This window comes from Fusarium vanettenii, assembly GCF_000151355.1.
Source record: "Fusarium vanettenii 77-13-4 chromosome 1 genomic scaffold NECHAsca_1_chr1_3_0, whole genome shotgun sequence".
Lineage (NCBI taxonomy): Eukaryota > Fungi > Ascomycota > Sordariomycetes > Hypocreales > Nectriaceae > Fusarium > Fusarium vanettenii.
The window spans coordinates 1,066,071-1,085,827 of NW_003315881.1; the positions used below are offsets into that span (position 1 = coordinate 1,066,071).

Genomic DNA, 19,757 nt, shown 5'->3' on the forward strand with positions numbered 1-19,757 from the left:
CTATGCAGCTTGGACCCTTCTTTTCCCACATAGTCCGCATACTCCGCAGTCACTAGCGTTATAATACTGCGTGTCCTTACACGAGTCGCTCAAACATGCCCACGAGCCCGGTGAAGACGAAGGATCAAGCACGTTGGCACACATGGCACATGTGAGTGCCAGACCGAGGTTGGCGTACGAACACATGGAGCATGTTGTCTCGGCTGGGCTGTTACTCTCTAGAGAACTACTGCTCGCCTGAGCTGTTGCTGTTGTAGGTTGGCCGCGTTGACTCTCGACCGCCGTTGAACTGTTGCTAGAGGCATCGTGACGAGCTGCGGTGTGCCTTATGGGTTCTTTGATTCCTCCAGGCTCGTGATCGGGTTCTTTCTTGACCGCGATGGCCGGTGTCTTGGTTGAAGGACTGCCTTTCCGGACGCTAGAGTTTTGTGTCCTTATCGTCCTCAGAGCTTGCAGCTCGTGATGTTCCTGCTTGATCCCTCTGATCATGTCCCGAAGCTCTTTGGACTCGTCCCTCGCTTCGGGGTCATTTGCGTCTTCATCTTCGCAGACCCTAACCATCCCCCTTCCTTGTCCATCGACGAGTCTCTTGCCGTCGACATCAACCGCGTCCTTAGAGTCAGCTCCCGCTTCGTCTTCATACTCGCTGTCAGAGCCGGATTCCGTTTCGTCTTCGTCCTTGGTAGGTTCCGGCTCTGTCTTTTGCTTCTCGAAGCGAGCCAGTGCAGCCGCTGCTCGGAGCTCCCGTCCTCTCATGCTGCCGGCCACTCGAGGTTTGGCCTGGATCTTTTTTCCGCTCTCGAGCTTGACCTTGGTCTCCTCATCCGCTCCTAGTGCGACTCCATTCTTGCCAAACTTTTTGAGAATCCTCCTCTCTTTCCTCTCCTGATAAGATAGTTGCGGCTTCACTTTTCTCTTCTTCCGCGATCTGTATGTACCTCCACATAGGTGCTCTGGCAGAATGTCATCGGCGAGCACGGTATTATTCTCCCATGCGCCAGTAGCCAGGTTGGCACCTCTTCCCCAGAGACCATCACCAGTGTAGGCCTTGGACCACAGGTCGTGCATCTGGGCAGCGTACGAGTTGCGGACGGCCCAGAACGCTCGCGAGTGATTCATTTGCTTGCAATGGGCCAGCTCATGCATCATAACCATCTGGACGTAGTTAAACGGCAACCACCGCCCGGTACTAGGAGATTTGAGAACGAGCTGAACAACCTCGCCAGCGTTGAAGTTGCGCCCGACAAATTCACGATTAGGCTCATACTCCTCTAAGGAGGTTATATAGAGGTGGTGTTCTCTCATGATAGGGCCTTGTGACAAATGTTAGTGACAACTTGAAGATATGGGGTAAAGTAGTATCTTACGGCATTGCGCTGCTATTCTTTCGAGGAAATCCTGGGCTATCTTCTTGTCCGGGCCTTCCAAAGGCTTGATGAAGACGATGTTGGGATTAGGCTGCGACTTCTTCTCGTTCAGCCGCTGCCATCCAGCAACCATTGCAGCGAGCTAGTCGTGGCGACCAAGATTTAAGTCGATAGAGTAGCTGGTATGATGGTCTCCGATGGGTTGAAGCCATTCACGTTGGTTCAACAATAGAAGGGCACTCGAGTGAATGACGCAGGCTTGCAAGGGGTTCCTGAGTGGAGTCCGCGCTGGAGACGCGTAAAGTGGGAGATCTCACTGCGCGAGGTCATGTGACCCCTCCATTAACAGCGCCTCTTCAAAGAGGCCTTGGGCCTTTCGTCTCCTGAGCAGTTGAGATAGTTTAAGGAAGATGATTCTATCAAATCTAGAAAGTCTATTGGCGTAAATCATAATCTATCGCATGTCCCATCTCTTGGGCTTCTGCAACATCCAAGTCAAATGCTCGCTCCTATCCATGCTATCTGCTCCAACACCAAAAACACCCGCTAATGTCGCTATGCTGTATGCCTTTCTTAACCAAAATTCTCTAATCAGATGCTGCGCTTCTAAAATCCGATCTTGCTTCAACATTTGCGACTGCGCTTTGGAGCGCACTCGTCAGGTCGACGTGGAATAGGGGCGTGTCTAAACCATGAACCACTGCACCTCTCCGTCTCTGCTTCTCTAATTCTCCTGGCGACATGGCGCCATATGACTGTCCAGGAGAGAACCCACCAATCAGTGCTTCCTCTTCAGTTGGGTCCGTATGCCTGGGAAAGACGTCATGGTAGCTTGTTTCCCGAGCCAGCGCTGCAGCAGAGTCTTGCCCTCCAATTTCTGCCACACTAAAGATCGACTTCCATCCATGTTGGGCTCCTTCTCCATCTGGCTTTACTCCAAAGCCCGCGGATACAAGAGCTCGCTTTGTCCATCTATTGTTGATGCAGGCGAAGTGCCAGTCGACCATGTCAGGGGCAACGTACAAGTCGAGCTGATTTCGAATATCGATAAGTCGCTGGACAGAGGTAATGTCGACGTTGTTGACTGAGCTAAAATCCATGATTACCGCCTTCAGGGTTGGCAATCGAGAATCTAGGTCGACATGGGCTGGCCGCTTCGCAGATTTCCGGGGTCCTGGGTTGTTCCAAGGCCTATCCCCTGGTCGTTCAAACGCTTCTGGGCTGCTTCGTCGAGTCTTCGACTGGATAAAGTCGGTGAGATAATCCAATGACGAGTTTGCGTTTGGATAGTTGAAGCCTTCAGAGAAGCGGTAGATGAAGATTCCTGGATATGGGTGATCGACCTTGACTTCTGGATTAGAGCCATCGCCATGGTCAAGTGGCAAGAAAACGTTTCTCGCTGAAGTTTCTGGGTTCTCAAAGGTGCCATATTCCCCCACGACTTTTCGATGATCATCCCCAATGACGTGGTCGCCAATGACTGAGTGAACCTTGACTTTGCCGAGGAATCGGCCGTTGGCTTTGAGGATTCGATAGATAAGAACAGCCCCTGAAAGACAGACAGTAGAATACAACCCATCCTCGATCTGAGCAAAGATGCTGACGATCACACCAGTGAAGAAGATGAAGACTTCGACTGGGGAAACCCTCCAAAACTGGTAAATGGTGTTTGGCGGCGTGACGAGATCGCCAACCGCATGAATAATGACAGCTGCCAAGGCAGCGCTCGGGATATAGAAGAAAACGGATGTCAAGAGATATGTTGCAAGTAGAACAACAATGCCAGTGATGATACCCGCAGCAGGCGTCCGCACGCCGGCCTTGGACTGGATTGCCGTCCTACTAAAAGACCCCGTTGAGGGATAGGCACCAAGGAAAGGTCCGATGAGATTGGCCATGCCAATTGCAACCATTTCTTGTGATGGGTCAATCGTGTAGTTGTTGACCCTCCCAAAGGACTTGGAGATAGCGATATGCTCCACGAGCAATACAATGACGGTGGCGGGTAGGTGTGGTCCAAACTCAAAGATCAACTCAGATGTTATCCTTGGTACACCAACGTTTTGGAATCCTATAGTGTCATTAGCCTCGAGGCCCTTTACCATAGAATCAAAGCAGACTTACCCTTTGGAACAGTCCCCAAAATTCTGAAGAGGGGATCATCTTGCCTATCCATGTTGAGTACCCAACTGATAATCGTATACACCAAGATGACAAAGACGGTCCGCATTGTATTAGCGAAGAACAAGACGCGTTTGTGTTTCGGAAACCGTTCTGCCGCGGCGCTGAAGCTCATGCGAATGAAGTATAGGATACTCAGAGCCGACAAACCGACGACAGCATCGAGTCTTGCTTGAACGAGGTGCTTCAGTGTGTTGCTCAGAACTTGATAAGGAGATTCCCGGTTTGAGAACCCTGTCAGTCCCAAAAGAGCAGGCAACTGGCCAACGCAGATGGTGATGGCTGAACCGGTCATAAAGGCCGAGAGGGATGTGATGGAGATGAGATCGACTATCCAGCCACATCGGAGTAGTCCAATAAGAAGGACAACGCAGCCCGCGACGATTGACAAAGCCGATGCAATAACATGAGCTGGGATATCGTGTCCGGAGGATTGGATGTCTTGGATCACATTGCCAACCACAGTGGAGAGAACGGCGACGGGGCCAATAGAGATATCCTTGGATGTGCCGAATATCCAGTAGATTAGAACGCCGATGAATGATGAATAGAGGCCGAACTGGGGTTCCAAGTTTGCGAGCATGGCATAAGCCATTCCCTGGGGGACAACGACAGCACCGATGGTGATGCCAGCAACCAAGTCTCCAGCAAACCACTGCGGGTTATAGTGACCGATCCATGTCAAGAAGGGGAATAGAGAAGTCCCATATTCGGCCAACTCGTCAAGTGACGGGATCTGTTCTCGAAGCCATTCTGCTGATGTGGGCTCGCTCTCGTAGAAAGAAGTATTGCTCTGAATCGACAGAATGGATTCGCCTCTGGTGACCTCGTCCTGTGAGTCCGGCTTTTGGTCATCGAGCTTGATGCCTAGGACGTTGGCCAGGCCGAGGCCAAAAGTAGTGGCGCGGCCTGGCATCGGGACGGCTTGAATATGTTTTTCACGGTTCCAGAGTATAGGATATCGTTCAAGACATGAAATGAATTAGTTGAGAAGCGGTGTGTAAGTCTCCGTTGACGCGTCTCAGTGAGTGGAGTAAATCAGTTATATGATGTGGGCTACTAGAGGTCTGTAACGTGTCGGCAGCGTTTCGTAAGAGGTCGTTGGACGGGGAGATCAGGTATATGATAGTAGCCGGGACACGTCGTGTAATATGCCAAGCAGCCGGGGAAAGCAACCAAGACCCCCATTCATAGCCAACTCCCCGAGACACGAGATGCAATCATCAGGGCAGGCTGGCGTAAGTGATTCGACACAGGAGCGTGGAGGAAGATAGGCCAACGAGGGTGATGTAGTCCACAAAGGGGTGTAGAGAAGATGTCCTGACGAATAGGACGGCAGTATATAGGTTGTTCCTAGTCTTGTGGTCTGGGGTCTCAGGTCAGCCCGATGACGAATATCGTGGGGATAAAGACGACATCGCGAGCCCAAGCATGGAACAATTAAAGAAATGGGGGAGAAGAGACGGGAATACGACTTGAGGTTTCAAGCATATGGATCTTGCGTCATGAAAGAAATGTAATCAATATTACAAAGCAAAGGAAAAATTCAGAAGAGTGAAATAGAAAGGCACAGGATTATTCCACTGGGAATGGCAAATTTCAAACCCGACGTCCATCTCGAGAGCCAACAACTTTCATCGGAGCATCGGTAGTCGGTCGCAAGGCCTTGCGAGGGTCCATCCAGCATGGAGGGGCAGATCGGGCCGTCGCGGCCTCTGCATTGGACGATGAGCGATGGTATTATCCATCTCTACCCACGCAGATGACGAAGTCGCGCGGCGCTCGGTCGGCTTGTGGGAGCTCTTTACTCTGGTGGTTTGCCTGGCATGATCGATGTCGCAATCGCCGCCTTGCCTTTCGCGGTAATAGCGCTGCCGTTTCCCGCGCCTACGGTTTGTGTGACCGACTGCGCAGGTGAGAGAACAACACCAAACCCCACGCTTCATGTCCAATAGTTGGTGGTTTGATTGGGGTCTCGGGGAATAGAAGCGATACTCTGGGTGTCATGACAAATGCTACCCATGTTTGCCGGTTTGCTGGCATACGGATGCGTCTGCCATGGCCATCGTGGAACGGACAAGAACTGCGAGCGGAGATCAGTTAATAGGATACATCTAGAAGATGCTTACAACTGTGCGGTCATGGCCAGGACTGTTAGATCTTGTCATGATGGCTTGAGAGTTCATCTTCCAGGTTGGAATGCTCCACAGGTTGATATTGTTCATACCAAAGTCACGAAGTCATGATGTGCCTGGAGAAGGAAGCGTCTGGGTGGGCCTCGATCATTCATGACTTTCTTTCTGGCGGCACGTGGAAAGAAACTCTGAACCCAGGACCCAGAAGCCAAGCCTGCAATATCTCAAACACACATTATTCCCATCAGCCTCACTTAAAAAGAACCAGGATCAAGCTGTGCGCATCTCAAAGTCGGCGAATCGGTACACCAACCCCCGACTGTAACCTTACCGACCTACGAAGTACTGCGCAGGAGAGCCCAATGGCCACCACCCCAGCCTCTCAAAATGGTCCTCATTCCAGGTCAGTAACAGCACAGTTGGCATCAAGTAGACAAAGAAAGACAGAATGCACGTTTGAACTTGAACACATTTGAAAGAAAGTCATTGCATTTGAGTCTCGCTTGCTTGCACTCGCAACGTTGTCGTTGGCCACTGGCTTAACGCGAAACAAACACGATGCGCGCACTTTGTCCCACCAAATATTGAAACCGCCAACACCATCAGCCCGTCAGCCAGCCTCCAGCCTCCCCGCTAACCTCTTGAGCACAACACAACTAGTTCCATGCTGATTTTTATCCTCAATCTTCACTCTGGCATCGCCATAGCCCTAATTAACCATCAAGTCTATCAATACTGAATTTCCCTCCCTCCCTCCCTCTCCATCTTATCCTCCGCAATCCTTCCATGCCCATCCAGCCATAGCATCGCAACCATGTCGGAGCCCTCCTCCAACGCATCCAACGCCTCCTCGACGAAGCCCGCGATCCCTTCGCTCCCCGCCTCCATCACCACACAGCTTCAGCCCCCGCCCTCACCACGAACTCACCGCGTCCTCCGCCGCCTCCAGTCTGCGCACACTCTTCGTCCTCAGAACCCTCCCTCCCTCATCTCGCAGCAGCGCCTGCGCGAGACGCAGACACAGCGCAATGTCTCACCCACCAGATCCTCCCCCGTGCCTGGCGCTGGCCCGTCAGCCTCGTCTGGCCCGCCCATGAGCATCAATCGCTCGCCTCAGCGCGGCCGCGCTAATAGCGATGCCACGCCCCCTCTCATCCACCAGATGAATGTCGTCACGGCCAGCAAGCGTGCCGGAAGCAAGAAGCCCGTCTTCTCGCATGGACATCTCTCGCTGCAACAAATCATCCGCGAAGGTCCCACCGACGGAGACTTCCTAGGCGCCCTGGAGAGTGCGCGATGGAAGGTCATTGATGGAGGAGTCAAAAGTGCTGAGGATGGCATGGTAAGATGAGCATTGGCATCTACTTCTCGCGGTCATTTTGCTAACGGCGCTCTCTCGTTATAGTCGACACTCAGGATATATGTCTGGCTGGTTCTCCTAGACGCTCCCATCCTCTCGACCGACGACTACCTCGCCCTCATCCACCGAGGCGCTTCTCCCGCCTACTCCAAGATCCGAAACGACACCTTCCGCACCCTCACAACAGATCCCCTCTTCCGTCGCCGTGTCAGCGAGGCCAGTTTGATCCGACTCCTCAACGCCATCGCATGGAAGCTCCACGATGCCCGCGAAGAGCAGCGCCAGAGTCGCCCAAGCAGCAGCCGCGCCTCTCTTCCAGGAGACAGCGCGTCGGGTCATTCCCAGGCCAGCACATCATCACCTACTGCTCGTAATCGAGCCCGCGCCCTGACACTTACAACCGAGGGTTCTGAATCTGGTGCGGGAGCTACGACTCTCGAGCCCGGTACCTACGTACAGGGCATGAATGTCCTGGCCGCCCCATTCCTCTACGCCGCTCGAAGCGAGGCCGAAGCCTTTGTCGCTTTCCATTCCCTTCTTACGCGCGAGTGTCCAGGATACATCCGCGGTGCCATGGACGGCGTCCATCGAGGCCTCGCACTTGTGGACAAGGTCCTAGCGATCGTGGATCCCAAGCTGAGCATGTATCTCACAGCCAAGGGGCTTTCGGCTGAGATCTATGCCTTCCCCTCAGTCCTCACTCTGTGCGCCTGCACACCACCCTTGCCTGAGGTGCTGCGGTTATGGGACTTTTTGTTCGCCTATGGGCCGCATCTCAACATTGTGTGCATCGTGGCCCAGCTCACCATTATGCGATCTCAAATTCTCCAATCACCAAGGTATGATTTTGTCCCGTCTTGTCCTGGTTGAAGTATAGTTCTGACACGATGATAGTCCCAACAAGGTCTTGAGATCTTTCCCCCAACTTAACGCCGATCTCGTCAAGTCCGTCACCATTGGCATTATTAAGAAGATTCCAGATGACGTCTATGCCGAGATTGTATCCCATGCTCTTTAATAAAGGGCATTGACTAGGGGTCCGAGCAACTTGAGATATCCCGAGGTACCTTGGTACTTTGCCTAGATACTGTTGTATGACACCACCACACCAAGCGAGACCACGAACCAACAGGGATCCTGGCCGCGACCTCACTGACGTGCATGCCGCCACGCGAGTCGGGGGGACATCCTCTATGCAAGGGGCGTGGCTCACAAACCCGAGGGTCCCGCAGCCTGGCCGGCGCCAACACCGCGCCATGCAAGTCAAGATAGACGAGCCGAGCCGGGCCGCTGCGTCTGCAACGGCGGCTCGATGTATTTATGTTTTTAACGGTTTTATGATTCAAGGTTCAAATGCGTAATGACTAGGGGGACACAGTACATATTTGTATGATTATAGTTTTCTGGCAAGGTTGAATGGATATGGAATGATAGAGTTGTCCTACAATGGATGACTTCAGGATGAATGAATGAATATATGAACGCTTTCGTCTATTATTAACCCTAAAGCCCGAGGCGTAACGAGGCCTCGGGTTGTTTCTGCTCATACACATGATTGCGTGAGTGTCTACTCTCGACACCTTCCCAGTCTCCAAGTTAACGCCGGTTTACATGCAATTACTTTTCGTCAAACGACATGAGGCTCCCTCTGGTCTATGCTGGACAATGAGAGCCAAGGTGATCTTTTGCTTTGGCCACCTCCATAGGTAGCATCCAATATACCAAACTGCTTGGTCGATGTAATGCGCCGAGTAGCGAGTGCCATTCCTCGTAAAGGTGTTCATGAGATATTGCAGGAGATAGGGGCGAAACCTCTTTTCCAACTCCATCACCCCCCAGGCCGCTCATCATCTAAACATGCCGAGAGACGCCATGGTGATCTGCGAGGTTGTCCGCTATATGGTGCTTCGGCGTGCGAATCTTTGCAGGGTGCAACAACTGCGTTAGTTGTTTGATTGGAACCAGGGCTCCGTTCAACAGCACCCGCTTGGACAGAATGTCGCGTCATTCGAGCCTATTAATCAATCTCCATGGAGGTCTAGCGAAAGAACACCTCGCGCAAGGCTGAAGCTAGTTGCAGCTGATGCCTTTAGTAAGAAGGGCAGCCAGCCTCCGCGCGGAGGAAAGCATTGGCAAAGAAACTTTGCATGGCTGTGTAGTGGAAAAGGATGCCACCGAGGACAGCAGCATGCCAGAGGTTGTGGCTTCCACCCACGTAGTCGAAGCAGCCGGGGTACCATCGCTCGGGGATCTTGCTGGCGTAGACCACCGCGCCCGTGAAATAGACAAACATGGATTTGGAGATAGGAGAGTAAAAGTCGTAGACAAAGTCTGGCCCGTGAGTCCACCCGAGCTGAACCATGGGCATGAAGCCGGTCAAGGCCAGACCAACATAAAATGCGACGCGGGCCCATGCCATGTCGGCGCCGTTAAACCGAGGGTGCCATGGGAGGATGACGCCTCCTATTCCGAGGAAGGCCGTCAAGCACATGTAGATCCACCGACTGATAGGATCGCAATAAAAGGCTGTGTACTCAGTTGTCATGATAGAGGCGGCGATAAGCAGGGAGATGCCGGTGTAGTCGACGCAAGCGAATATCGAGATGGCGTCGACATCGGCAACGGCATTCATCGTGTGCCAGACGGTCGAGCAGACCAATGTCAGACAAGCCATGACGAAGAAGACGCCCGCGACAAAGACGTCGGTCTTGGTGCTCAGCGTAAAGTTGCTGCTGCTCGGGTAAAAGTAGAGGGCGATCGCCAGAACCAGAATGAGGCCCAGGGCGTGGGACCAGATGTTGACCAGCTCGTTGGAAAGGTTGAATGCGGAAAGAACACACTCAAGCTTCGATTCAGTGAAGCGATATCCCTTCTTGATGTGAGGGTTATTCCTCCAGGGTGTGGGGAGGTCTTCGTAGCAAATAAGTCGGCCCTCCTTGGCCTGGACAATGGCTTGCTGGATGTGCTCCTCCAGAGACAGGGCAGCCTGAATGGCACGTTCAATACCTTCGTTGGCGACCCGGCGGCCTTCGTCCATGAAAGCCTCGGCGGCGTTGGCGGCATTTGCGAAACCCTGCTCGCGAAGCTTATAAGCGCGCGTCTCGAAATCGGAGAGCATGTTCTCGAGCAGGTCCACGCCAACGCGAGCCTTTTCGTTGAGCGACTCGGCAGCCTCGAGGGTTTCATGGTATCTCGTCTCCAGGGTTTCAACCATGATGTGTAACCGACGTCGGCCTGCGCCGAGGACTTCTTCAGAAGCATGGGAACATCGTGTGCGGACGGTCTGGAGGGTGGAAAAGGCGCGGGAAATGCTCGAGTCCTTGCTCAGGTCGACATAGTTCTCGATAAAGTCAAGACGGCGCTCGAGCTCCGAGAGGAACAAGTCCACCTTGAGGAGGAGACCCTCTTCGCCATCCATGATATGGCCAACGATAGATCGTCTCCGGGGAATGAAGAAAGAGTGTCGTCGCTTTCGAGGTTCAGCGCGGGGACGAATGTCGGATCCAGAGGTCGCAGCCAAAGTATCGTCGTCACGAGCCTGGTAGGCACAGGCCGTGGTGATGGCGGTGGTAACATCGGACATGGCGGCGGCTGGTAACTCGGTGCGAGGCGCCGTGGTGTATATGCCGGCGACGGCTGGCTGACGGGCGTTGGAGCGCTGAAACCGTTACAGTAGAGGCAGTGAGTGGCGGCCCTTCTAGTTGGCGGTGCTGATTTGCGGCGATAGGGACTGGCACTCTACATCCAATGCGTGTATGGCTTCGTCGAGGCCACGAGCGAAGAATGAGGAGAGCAATTGGTTGCTGAGACGGACGGCTATATCTATCGGGAGAAGTTGGGCGCAGCGAACGCACGCCTGCGGGCCCTGTGGTTGATTGGACGCGGGGGGCAACGATTACCGAGTTTGGCGGCGGTTGGGACTGGAACTTTTTTTTTCCTCCTCTCAGTTGAAACGTTGAATAAGGATCTGCAGGTAAGCCAAGCCTTGGGGATAGAAGATGTGATATAAATCTGGGGGATTGATTGTAAGTGGGAAAGGAGAGGAAGTCTCGCGGGACAAACAGCAGCAGCAAGGAGAGTGGGCTACGGATTACACGGAAAGGAATGGGGGAGAGAGTGAAGGAGCATGAAAGTAGAGAGATTGGACTGAGCTATTGATGAGGGAAAGGGAATCGACAAAATGGAGCCCAGTAGCTGAAATGACGGCTCCGGGGGCGGCCTTGGCGTCCATCCATCCATGACCCAGAGGGAACCCCGATGGTCCCTTGTTGGGCATGGAAGTTCTTAGCGGCCGCCACCCTGAAAAACCGCCTGCAGAGACGATTGGGCCGTCCACGGGCATCTCTGGAGAGGACCAACGTTACGACGCAGCACTGTGCTTCCGCGGGTGAGCAAGCCCGGTACGTCAGAGCTTGGCAATTAAAATCATCCACTCAAGATCAAACACCCGCGTCTGTTTGTACCAGAAATCACATATCAGCAAAAGAGACGCAACTTGCTGATCCTCCATGTCTTGAGCCTTTTTTTCCATCCCCAAGACGGGTACCTCGGCTAGCTACCTACAGTAGGTATCCTATCCCGTGCAGCAGCACCTCGTCAGCTCGCCACGGCCCGCCTGTGGATTTCCAGTAGCGGAAGAGGGTGGTTTACTTGCACCAATAGCGCACCAAACTCAGAGACGCCTCCGATGTCCCCCACGAGCCGATTGGGCCCCTGTTCCTGGACCAAGGATGATGGATCGGGGTTGAGAGAGGGGTTGCTCAACACATGGCGTGCCCAAGGGGGACAGCAGTTGGCCTGAACGTTGAACATCACCAGTCGACAGCGCAGAATCTCCAGCTGGAGGTGATACACGATTTACTTAATTAAAGCTGATGCTAGCCCAAACAACTTCAAGCTTAGTTACGCCCAGTTCTTGCTCTCCTCTCGACTCCCGTGCCTCGTAAGCAGCCGAGAACGGGCTAATGCTGACTAGGACCACCCAGGTTTTAATCTTGGTCACCTCAATTAGACAGGGGCTTGGGGTGATCCAGAGGCCGATGCCCGTGATTCAAGGCTGATTCAGACAGCCATCTCAAGATCATGAGTTGCACTCCATCACACCACGATGCCAAGGTGGAAATGACGAGGTCTGAGCTCGTCTCTTTCACATGCTCTCGTTGTCCAAATCCAGGGACAACGCAGTCCGAGCAATCAAGCCCCAAACAATGACTCCTTGCGCTGGCTACTAAGGCTGAAAGCGCATCTTGTCCTTGACCTCATTCCATCGTGAATGACCTCTCGCCTCCTCGCGTTTCCCCATGTCTTGAAAGCCGTCACGGGACTGAGTACAGCCCACACCCATAGCCGAAACTTCCAATTCCTCACTTTGACTTGGATAACCAACGCCCAGCTGAAGCGGGTAGGGCATGCCAAGTCGCTCCCTTTTGTATTGTTTCCGACAAAATTATGAGTCCGAGTAAATGAACTCTTCTACAGAGTAACACGAATGACAGCCCAGTTTGCGATGTCCTAGCAAAGGCGGCATTTGCCCACCTCCCATAGAACAGAGATTAGGGAGCATGCTTGGCGGCAAGATGGGCCCAACAAGTTCTGAGAATATCACAAAAAGATGCCGAGTTGGCGTTTCCATCGTGTCAATTGAATGTAAGGGCGAATACAGCGATAGCTAGACCTTACTGCCCGTTCTTGAGTCCATGCCTTGTAAATGCCACCAAGAAGCACATCGACTTCTACCAACAATGTTTTCGCTCCAAAAGTCGTGGGAAGCCGAATAGAACTACATGTGTCACTAAAAATAATTTCTACTCTTTCGGACTTCTCGACGTTCACTTGCGAAACAATGGATAACTAACTATTGAACAACTGGAAGTCTTTATAAGCCTCTGAAAGAGACTCGAGTTGCTCTCAAGAAGCCTTCGGTACTTAATAAGAAGACAAACGTGTCGTCCCCCAAGGGAATAGAAGACAGCAATATTTCCAAAAATTGCAACAAAGTTCGAAACCTTCCGAAGACTAATCAAAATCAACCTATTCCATAATTCGGATTATTCCAACGCTTTTATAAACCATATCACGTTGAATTCTCGAGGTCTCACCCTCTTCAGTCCAGCCTTGGCCCCGCTCCACTTTTCCCCAGTCTCACTTTCTGTCCCTGCAGGAACACAACAACCTTCGGCCTTGTTGTCGCTCGGGACTTCCGGAGCTCGGGTCATTTCATTCATCTCTTTCACCAGGAGCCATTTCCCCCTCCAGCACACCGCATCTCGCCTCTCGTTACCTTCGGATCACACTATCACGATTAAAGCCAGCAATCATGGCTATCGACAAGCTGGTCAAGGAGCCGAGCCTCGTCGCGGTCCTGCAGATTTCGGATCAGGCACGCGACCAGGCGAGCTCTCTCGTCAACCTCGCTGAGCAGCCACACAATGAAGCATCCGCGCCGGCCGAGATCCAGTCCGAAATCGCAAAGCAGCAGAAGCTCCTCTTTACCACCATGGCCCACCTGCGGGGACTGCATCGAAATGCCAGCTTGTCCGCTCGCGAGACCAAGGCCGAGACTGCTGAGGCGCGTCAGGAAGTCGATCGTCTACATCTCCAGCTCCAGAACCTGTATTATGAACAAAGGCATCTGCAAGGAGAGATTACTGCCTGCGAGTCATACGAGTACGCGCCGTCGCCTTCCACTCAAACAAAGACGACTCGAGGCACTCCGACTAACACTTCCTAGCCACAAGTACCAACAACTGCCTCTCATCCCGGTTGAAGAGTTCCTTGCCCAGCAACCCGAACACCAAAACGACGACGAGAACACCCTCATGGTGGCTCGCATCGATCACGAACGAGCGGAACGTGAAGCTCTCGAACAGCAGCGCCAGGAGCTTCTGAAGCGGAAACAGAAGCTCATTGCAGATAACAAAAGACGAAAAGATGACTTGGCCAACCTGGACAATGACTTGGAGAAGTTCATTGACGTAAGTATCCTTGGACTTTTCGCACCAAGAGGGTGCCCTTTGTAGACCAGGTCTAACCTTCTGCCAGGCCGCAAAACCGATACAGAAACTTTTCGACAAGGCACCTTAGGCATAGCAAGCCAAAAAGCGAAAAGAACGGAAACGGTTGAAAGGGCAGGTTTTGATCCAGCTGCAGTGAAGGGTTCATTACCAATGGCGGATGGTCCATAATCCGCCCAGTGCGAAAGAGTTGGCATAGAAAGGTGCGTATAGTTCCAGAGCTCTTGCTGAAGATCATGAGTTGAACAAATCAAGGCACAGGCTCTCTGGATGGGCGCAAGGCGTTTGGGGAGGGTCGATTCAGCACTCCACGAGATATCAGATACCCTTCGAGATTATCGAAATACCCAAGGATTCATCATAATTTACGTGATCACCAGTACCGTCCCTCTACCGCATATCAGTGTTTTTCGGAGTCGACGTGAAATCAACAAGGACCTACCGTGAGGGAGCATTGATGGCCGATTTTCTCAAGTACTAATGGAACCACTTGCATTCCCCAAGAGATAGGAACACCAGCTTTATCAGGTTTGCGCGAACTTTCTGTCATGGCTCACGACAGCCCATCATGGGAACACTCTTGACGACAATCTACAGGGCACACTTGAGCAGCCAATTCCTTCTCCTCCTCGAGCCTTGTCTATTCACCGCCACATAGACGTCGATGTTGGGGACTCATCAAAAATGGGACCTTCGTTATCTCGAGGAACTTGATTCACTAACAATTTATTCAGGCGGTAAGGGTGAGGGATGAGTACAATCCTTCAGCCTTTCCGTCCTCCAGCCTTCCAATCTCCCAAGGGCCATGGCGGTGGAAGCCCAAGCACAACACCATGACGATGATCCATCTAACGTCGGTTACGGCGCGCCGTCGCTGTCGCAGCGAGTTGACGATTAACAGGGGGAGGTTGACAGAAGCGCAGATATCCAATCACTACACCTCGTGGGCCAATAACAGCCAAGCATCGACGGGGGACTGGCAGAGGGTCCATGGGTTGGTGTCGACTAAATGGGGCCCACAATCGCCGGGCACAACGACCATTGTCTTTCACGCGCCTGAAAAAAGAAGCTTAGGAGCTTGTCGCTACTCCCTCCTGCTCCGCCAAATTTCAGCCCATGGCCCAACGGTTACATGGCTTTAACGGATCAAGAGCCAGTGGTAGACACGCGTGTTGTGGCAATGCGTTGCGATTGACGAGTGATGTCTCGGCAACGAGAGCGGTCCCAAGGCGGCGTCACAGCGGTCACACACAGGCTACCAAAACGAATGAGCCTCGTGGACACAACCTCGAGCCAGTGAACGACGGCTCCTTATCAACGTTGTCGAGCAGACGCAGACCAAGGGCCAAGGCCATGTCACTCGTGATCTGTGTTTGATTAGGATCGTGGGTGCTGGGTAATGCGCCCATTCCTGAATGTTAAGGTGATCAAGATGGCGATTTTGGAGCAACGGGACTTGATACGATCGACTGATTCGCTATGCCATGATATTCAACAAGCGACGAAGGGGCGGTCCCAGGTCGAACAGGCGCGTGAGCAGTCGAGTGCTATCACAAGTCGACAGCAGGGAAGGATTCAACATGGCCAGCCCGATTGTCACCTATCTCCATTATCCTGATGTCGGCGAAAGACTGCCCAACGAGCCCCTTCGCCATCTAGCCAGGGGAAGAATCAGAAAACAGCCCTTGATCCGATCTTCCTAGAGGGAGCACTCAGCAGAGGCTGGTAGTTCGTTTCCGAAAGCCAATGCGAATATTATGCCTATCCGAAACCCACATGGGTCGAGACTCCACATGGGACATCCAGATTCTGCTAGGCTTGACACCCGAGGGAAAAGCCAAAAAGGGAAATTCGATGTCCGCCAATCTATACAACACAATCTGCACTTCGCGGTCGTGCTGCCCACCTTGTCTGGCACAATAATGTGCTTGACTTGCGGACATGGACACATTGGTCAGCTCCACGTCATCTCGTCCAGATGCCTGTGTGGTCTTCTTGAAGCTGGAGGTTGAGACTTGGTTCGAACAAGGGCCTGACAACCCCGGCTTGGATCTGGGTTCGCGCATCTTTTGGACAGGGCTTGGAGGACCCTGCGCAACACATCTCGAATCATGGGCCTCTACTTGTCTGTGACTGGTCGAACTAAGCAGCATCCGGCTTTTCTCAAGGAAGAGAAACACAGAAGTTCAAGGGTTCTCCAACCCACTTTGTTCATCCTCCACTATGGACTGGCTTGTTCTGCTAGCCAAGTATCACAGATCTACCGCTCGGTACTTTGGCCTTTAACGCTGGCATTGACTCATCGGTGTACTTTCTATATTGCTCAGAACGAAATCGGCTTAACACTGAGATGGAGCATGGTTCTGTTGTCCATGGCGGAAGCAAATTGGGTCATGGGTTAGGAATCCCCCGTTCCACCGCCATGCTTGGTTATCGCCAAGCAAGGTTGGAAGCTCAAGGGTACGGTACAGTACTGCCGTGTGCATGGAGCATGAACTGGGAGGTAACCATACCCCCGCGTGGTGTAGTGTGAATCCGCATGGAGCACCTTGGTGGTGAGGATGTCTTGGCTTGACTGTCGTCTCCTCTAGCGTTGGACCCTTGGATGTTCGCTTTGCCGATATCTCGACGCCGCCTCCCCGTTCTCGCCTTCTCCTTTCCTCACTGATATTGGCCTCCCCGTAGTAGCTCACTCATTGGAGTTTCTGTACTGTCTGACGTCGTCGAGCTCAGCCTTGCAGGTGCACGCGAGGACACCAGCACCGAGCTTCCCCGAGCTGCGTTGGTCCCAGATTTCTTCATCTACTCCCTTGCTCTTTCCACTTCTTCCTCTTCCTCCCACCTCGGGACTCCCTCTTATTGCTTTGTGAAAGGTTGTGAGAACCCATCCTCCTTTCCCTTTCGTCCTCCTCGTTGTCGTATTGTCACAGGCTGCCTCTTTGGCAGTTGGAGCCTTTTCGGCGCTCTTCAACCTCTCCCGTCGAGCGCGAGCCTGCGCTCTTGTCTCGAAAATGTCTCTCTTCACTTGGTGTGCTCAACGCGCCGGTGGTCTGAGTATGATCATTTTGATTGCGCTCTGCTACTGGGTCATATCGCGCGAGTCGGTCACTGAGCAGCATCGATACAAGTATGAGCAACCCAACAACCAGGGCACGTATTACTCGTCCACGTCGACGACGGGCGCGGGCATTTGGACCTACCTTTTCTCATACTATTGCCTCCTTATCCATGTTCTGGTCTGCGTCTTCCCTCTTCGCGCATGCTGGACCGTCTGGACCCTCACGCAATCGTTAAAGCGCGCGGCACAGAGCCATTCCCTCCTTGACCTGAAGAAGCTCGCTTCGCGCCGCGACTCGTACACGTCAGTATCGAGCTCAGAGACCCTCATCTCTAGCCACAATGGCGGGTGCTCCTCGACCACTAGCGAGGCCGGGGATATTGACCCTGAGCTTTACACGGACGGCGTGTCTGGGGCTGGTGACAGTGTTATCCACGCCATCGTCATTCCCAACTACAAGGAAGAGCATGACACCCTCAAAGAGACGCTTGAGGTTTTGGCTTGTCACCCTCAGGCGCAGGACTCGTATGATGTAAGTCTTCTCCTTTGCCACTGTCAGCCCCATCGTGTTCTATGATCCAGAACCGCGATGGTTTCTGTATGTCCTAAGCGGCTAACACTGTGTTTCAACTAGGTATATCTCGGAATGGAGCAGCGCGAGGCTAATGCCGAAACCAAGGCCCTAGGTCTGATTCAGGAGTTTGCCAAAAAGTTCCGGTCAATCGACTTTACCCTTCATCCATCAGACATCCCTGGTGAAGCAGCAGGAAAGGGTAGCAATATTGGTTGGGCTGCGCGCAAACTAAGCGAAAAGTACTCGATGGGAGTGAGGAGAAACGTGATTATCACTGGAATCGATGGTGAGATTCGCCTCATGAAGCCCCTTTGACTGAAGAGACCCCTACTGACTCGGGTTGCGCATCTAGCCGACAGCCACCTCTCCTCCAGCTACTTTACAATTCTCGCCAACATGCACTTGTCCTACCCCGAGACTGCATTGACGACGGTTTATTCAGCTCCTGTCATTTTCGATCGCAACGCACACGCGGTTCCCGCCCTTGTTCGCGTGGCCGACATTCTCTGGTGTGCTGCTGGCATGTCAGGCCTCTACCCTGGCTCCACCATCTCCCCTCCCACATCAGTCTATTCCCTCCCCTTGGATCTGGTTGATCGTGTGGGTGGGTGGGATTGTGGCAGCGAAGCCATTGGCGAAGATCTTCACATGTACATCAAGTGTTTCTTCACTCTCAATGGCAACTTGACTAGCCGCGTCATCCACAGTCCCGTCAGCCAGAGCAACGTCACTGGTGGAGGCAGCACCTTGGGCGACATTCGAGCCCGGTACAAGCAGGCCCTCCGTCACATGTGGGGAGCTCTCGATACAGGCTTCGCCCTTCGCAGATTGGTTGAGATGTGGCAGGACCGAAAGCAAACTTCTCGAACATATCAGCCCCTCCACTGCACTTTCGCCGATTCCAACAGTCTTGCCATCCATGAGAGCCAGCTTAGAAGTGAGGGCAATAGCCAGCCATGTGAGAATGGCATCTTCTCAGACATCATCAAGGACACTATCAAGGAACCGCACTGGGAACATGTCTTCTACATGATGCATCGGCTTTTTGAAGCACATTTCCTCCCTGTTCACATGGCTGTCTTGGTGCTGGCCTCGACTATCTATGTAAAACTTACAGAGGGCAACGAAGACCCCCATGACCTTGCGTGGGTTTTCGGCTGGTGCAACGTAATCCGCATTTTTGGCTTCTTCCAGATCAGCATCTACGTCTTCCTATATGAGAGCTTCCACCGGGTCGGTGTGGCAAGCCGCGAGAGGGAGATGGTCAAGGCAGGATTGGCCAGCGAGATGGACTTCTCTCGACGATCTCTTGGAAAGAACTGGGTTGACTACCTTGTCATTCCCGTGGTTGCTCCCCTGTACGGCACCATCCCCAGCGCCCAGGCCCTGATCTGCCAGCTGTGGGCTCAAGACTTGGTCTACACTGTGAGCAAGAAGGCAACACGACGACAAATACCGATTGTGAGGGTGGACGAAATGGCCTAGACGGTGGGGTCAGCAGTCTCAACTAATAAGGAGGACTCGGATGCTGCATGGCGAGACTTGCGATGACCATGAGATGGACAACGATGGATGGCGCGACGACAGGGACACCTGTATCGCATGGCATAATGACTTGGTTATTTGCGTAAGTGAACTTGATAAAGGCATGATTAGGAGTTCAAGGTACAGATTAGGCATGTAGGCATTTCAGGGTGTTCGTATAGAGACTCTTGGGTTTTGAGTCGAGGGAGGTATCGATGGATTAATGAATGGTACTCCAACTTACTTATTACCCTAGGTACATAACTATTCTGATTAGGCATGTCTAGTGGCCATTGCTTTGACGATTGCTTGGTATGACAAGACTCGAGTACTAGTAGTATATAAAGTGTGTCTCATGAAGGTGGAGCATCGGAGGTTGCTCGAGGTGAGTGGAGCTTGTCGGCGCCGACTTGACATTCAAGTTCCGTAGTGCTTCGGATGTTAAAGCCAAGTCAGCCAATCACAGCAACGCCAAGAGACGGATTCAGCACTCGAAGAATTGAGACTTGCAACCACTTCAGCGTCTACATGCCGAGCTGATTCCA

At 52.8% G+C, this 19,757-nt stretch overlaps 6 protein-coding genes across 6 annotated transcripts; 3 read left to right on the forward strand and 3 right to left on the reverse strand.

The window, feature by feature from the left end:
- On the reverse strand, positions 1 to 1,500 carry NECHADRAFT_74687 (uncharacterized protein; the record flags this gene model as incomplete). Its single annotated transcript, XM_003054159.1, has 2 exons — positions 1 to 1,271; positions 1,368 to 1,500. The coding sequence occupies 2 exons, from the start codon at positions 1,498 to 1,500 to the stop codon at positions 1 to 3; spliced, it is 1,404 nt and encodes a 467-aa protein (XP_003054205.1).
- Positions 1,501 to 1,763: 263 nt separating this feature from the next.
- NECHADRAFT_57350 (uncharacterized protein) lies at positions 1,764 to 4,521 on the reverse strand. The gene is made up of 2 exons (XM_003054160.1): positions 3,492 to 4,521; positions 1,764 to 3,438 (listed from the first exon to the last, which is right to left on the reverse strand). Exons 1-2 carry the CDS (start codon positions 4,462 to 4,464, stop codon positions 1,955 to 1,957), a joined length of 2,457 nt encoding a protein of 818 aa, XP_003054206.1. The 5' UTR covers positions 4,465 to 4,521; the 3' UTR covers positions 1,764 to 1,954.
- Positions 4,522 to 6,497: 1,976 nt separating this feature from the next.
- Positions 6,498 to 8,501, forward strand: NECHADRAFT_103121 (uncharacterized protein; the record flags this gene model as incomplete). The annotated part of the gene is made up of 3 exons (XM_003053443.1): positions 6,498 to 7,025; positions 7,089 to 7,882; positions 7,938 to 8,501. 3 exons carry the CDS (start codon positions 6,498 to 6,500, stop codon positions 8,059 to 8,061), a joined length of 1,446 nt encoding a protein of 481 aa, XP_003053489.1. The 3' UTR covers positions 8,062 to 8,501.
- A 631-nt stretch (positions 8,502 to 9,132) lies between these two features.
- On the reverse strand, positions 9,133 to 10,831 carry NECHADRAFT_65581 (uncharacterized protein; the record flags this gene model as incomplete). Its single annotated transcript, XM_003054161.1, has 1 exon — positions 9,133 to 10,831. Exon 1 carries the CDS (start codon positions 10,624 to 10,626, stop codon positions 9,133 to 9,135), a length of 1,494 nt encoding a protein of 497 aa, XP_003054207.1. The 5' UTR covers positions 10,627 to 10,831.
- Positions 10,832 to 13,359: 2,528 nt separating this feature from the next.
- Positions 13,360 to 14,126, forward strand: NECHADRAFT_74691 (uncharacterized protein; the record flags this gene model as incomplete). Its single annotated transcript, XM_003053444.1, has 3 exons — positions 13,360 to 13,709; positions 13,774 to 14,017; positions 14,085 to 14,126. 3 exons carry the CDS (start codon positions 13,360 to 13,362, stop codon positions 14,124 to 14,126), a joined length of 636 nt encoding a protein of 211 aa, XP_003053490.1.
- Positions 14,127 to 17,067: 2,941 nt separating this feature from the next.
- Positions 17,068 to 19,173, forward strand: NECHADRAFT_74692 (uncharacterized protein; the record flags this gene model as incomplete). The annotated part of the gene is made up of 3 exons (XM_003053445.1): positions 17,068 to 17,646; positions 17,749 to 17,974; positions 18,041 to 19,173. 3 exons carry the CDS (start codon positions 17,068 to 17,070, stop codon positions 19,171 to 19,173), a joined length of 1,938 nt encoding a protein of 645 aa, XP_003053491.1.
- Positions 19,174 to 19,757: the final 584 nt, after the last annotated feature.

What these genes read in the sequence shown, in the direction of transcription:
- NECHADRAFT_57350 (XM_003054160.1), bottom strand. Translation starts at nt 4,464, where the DNA reads ATGCCAGGCCGCGCCACTACTTTTGGCCTCGGCCTGGCCAACGTCCTA. An exon ending in TTTGGGGACTGTTCCAAAGG is followed by an intron (nt 3,439 to 3,491) that starts GTAAGTCTGCTT and finishes ATGACACTATAG; the next exon opens with GATTCCAAAACGTTGGTGTA.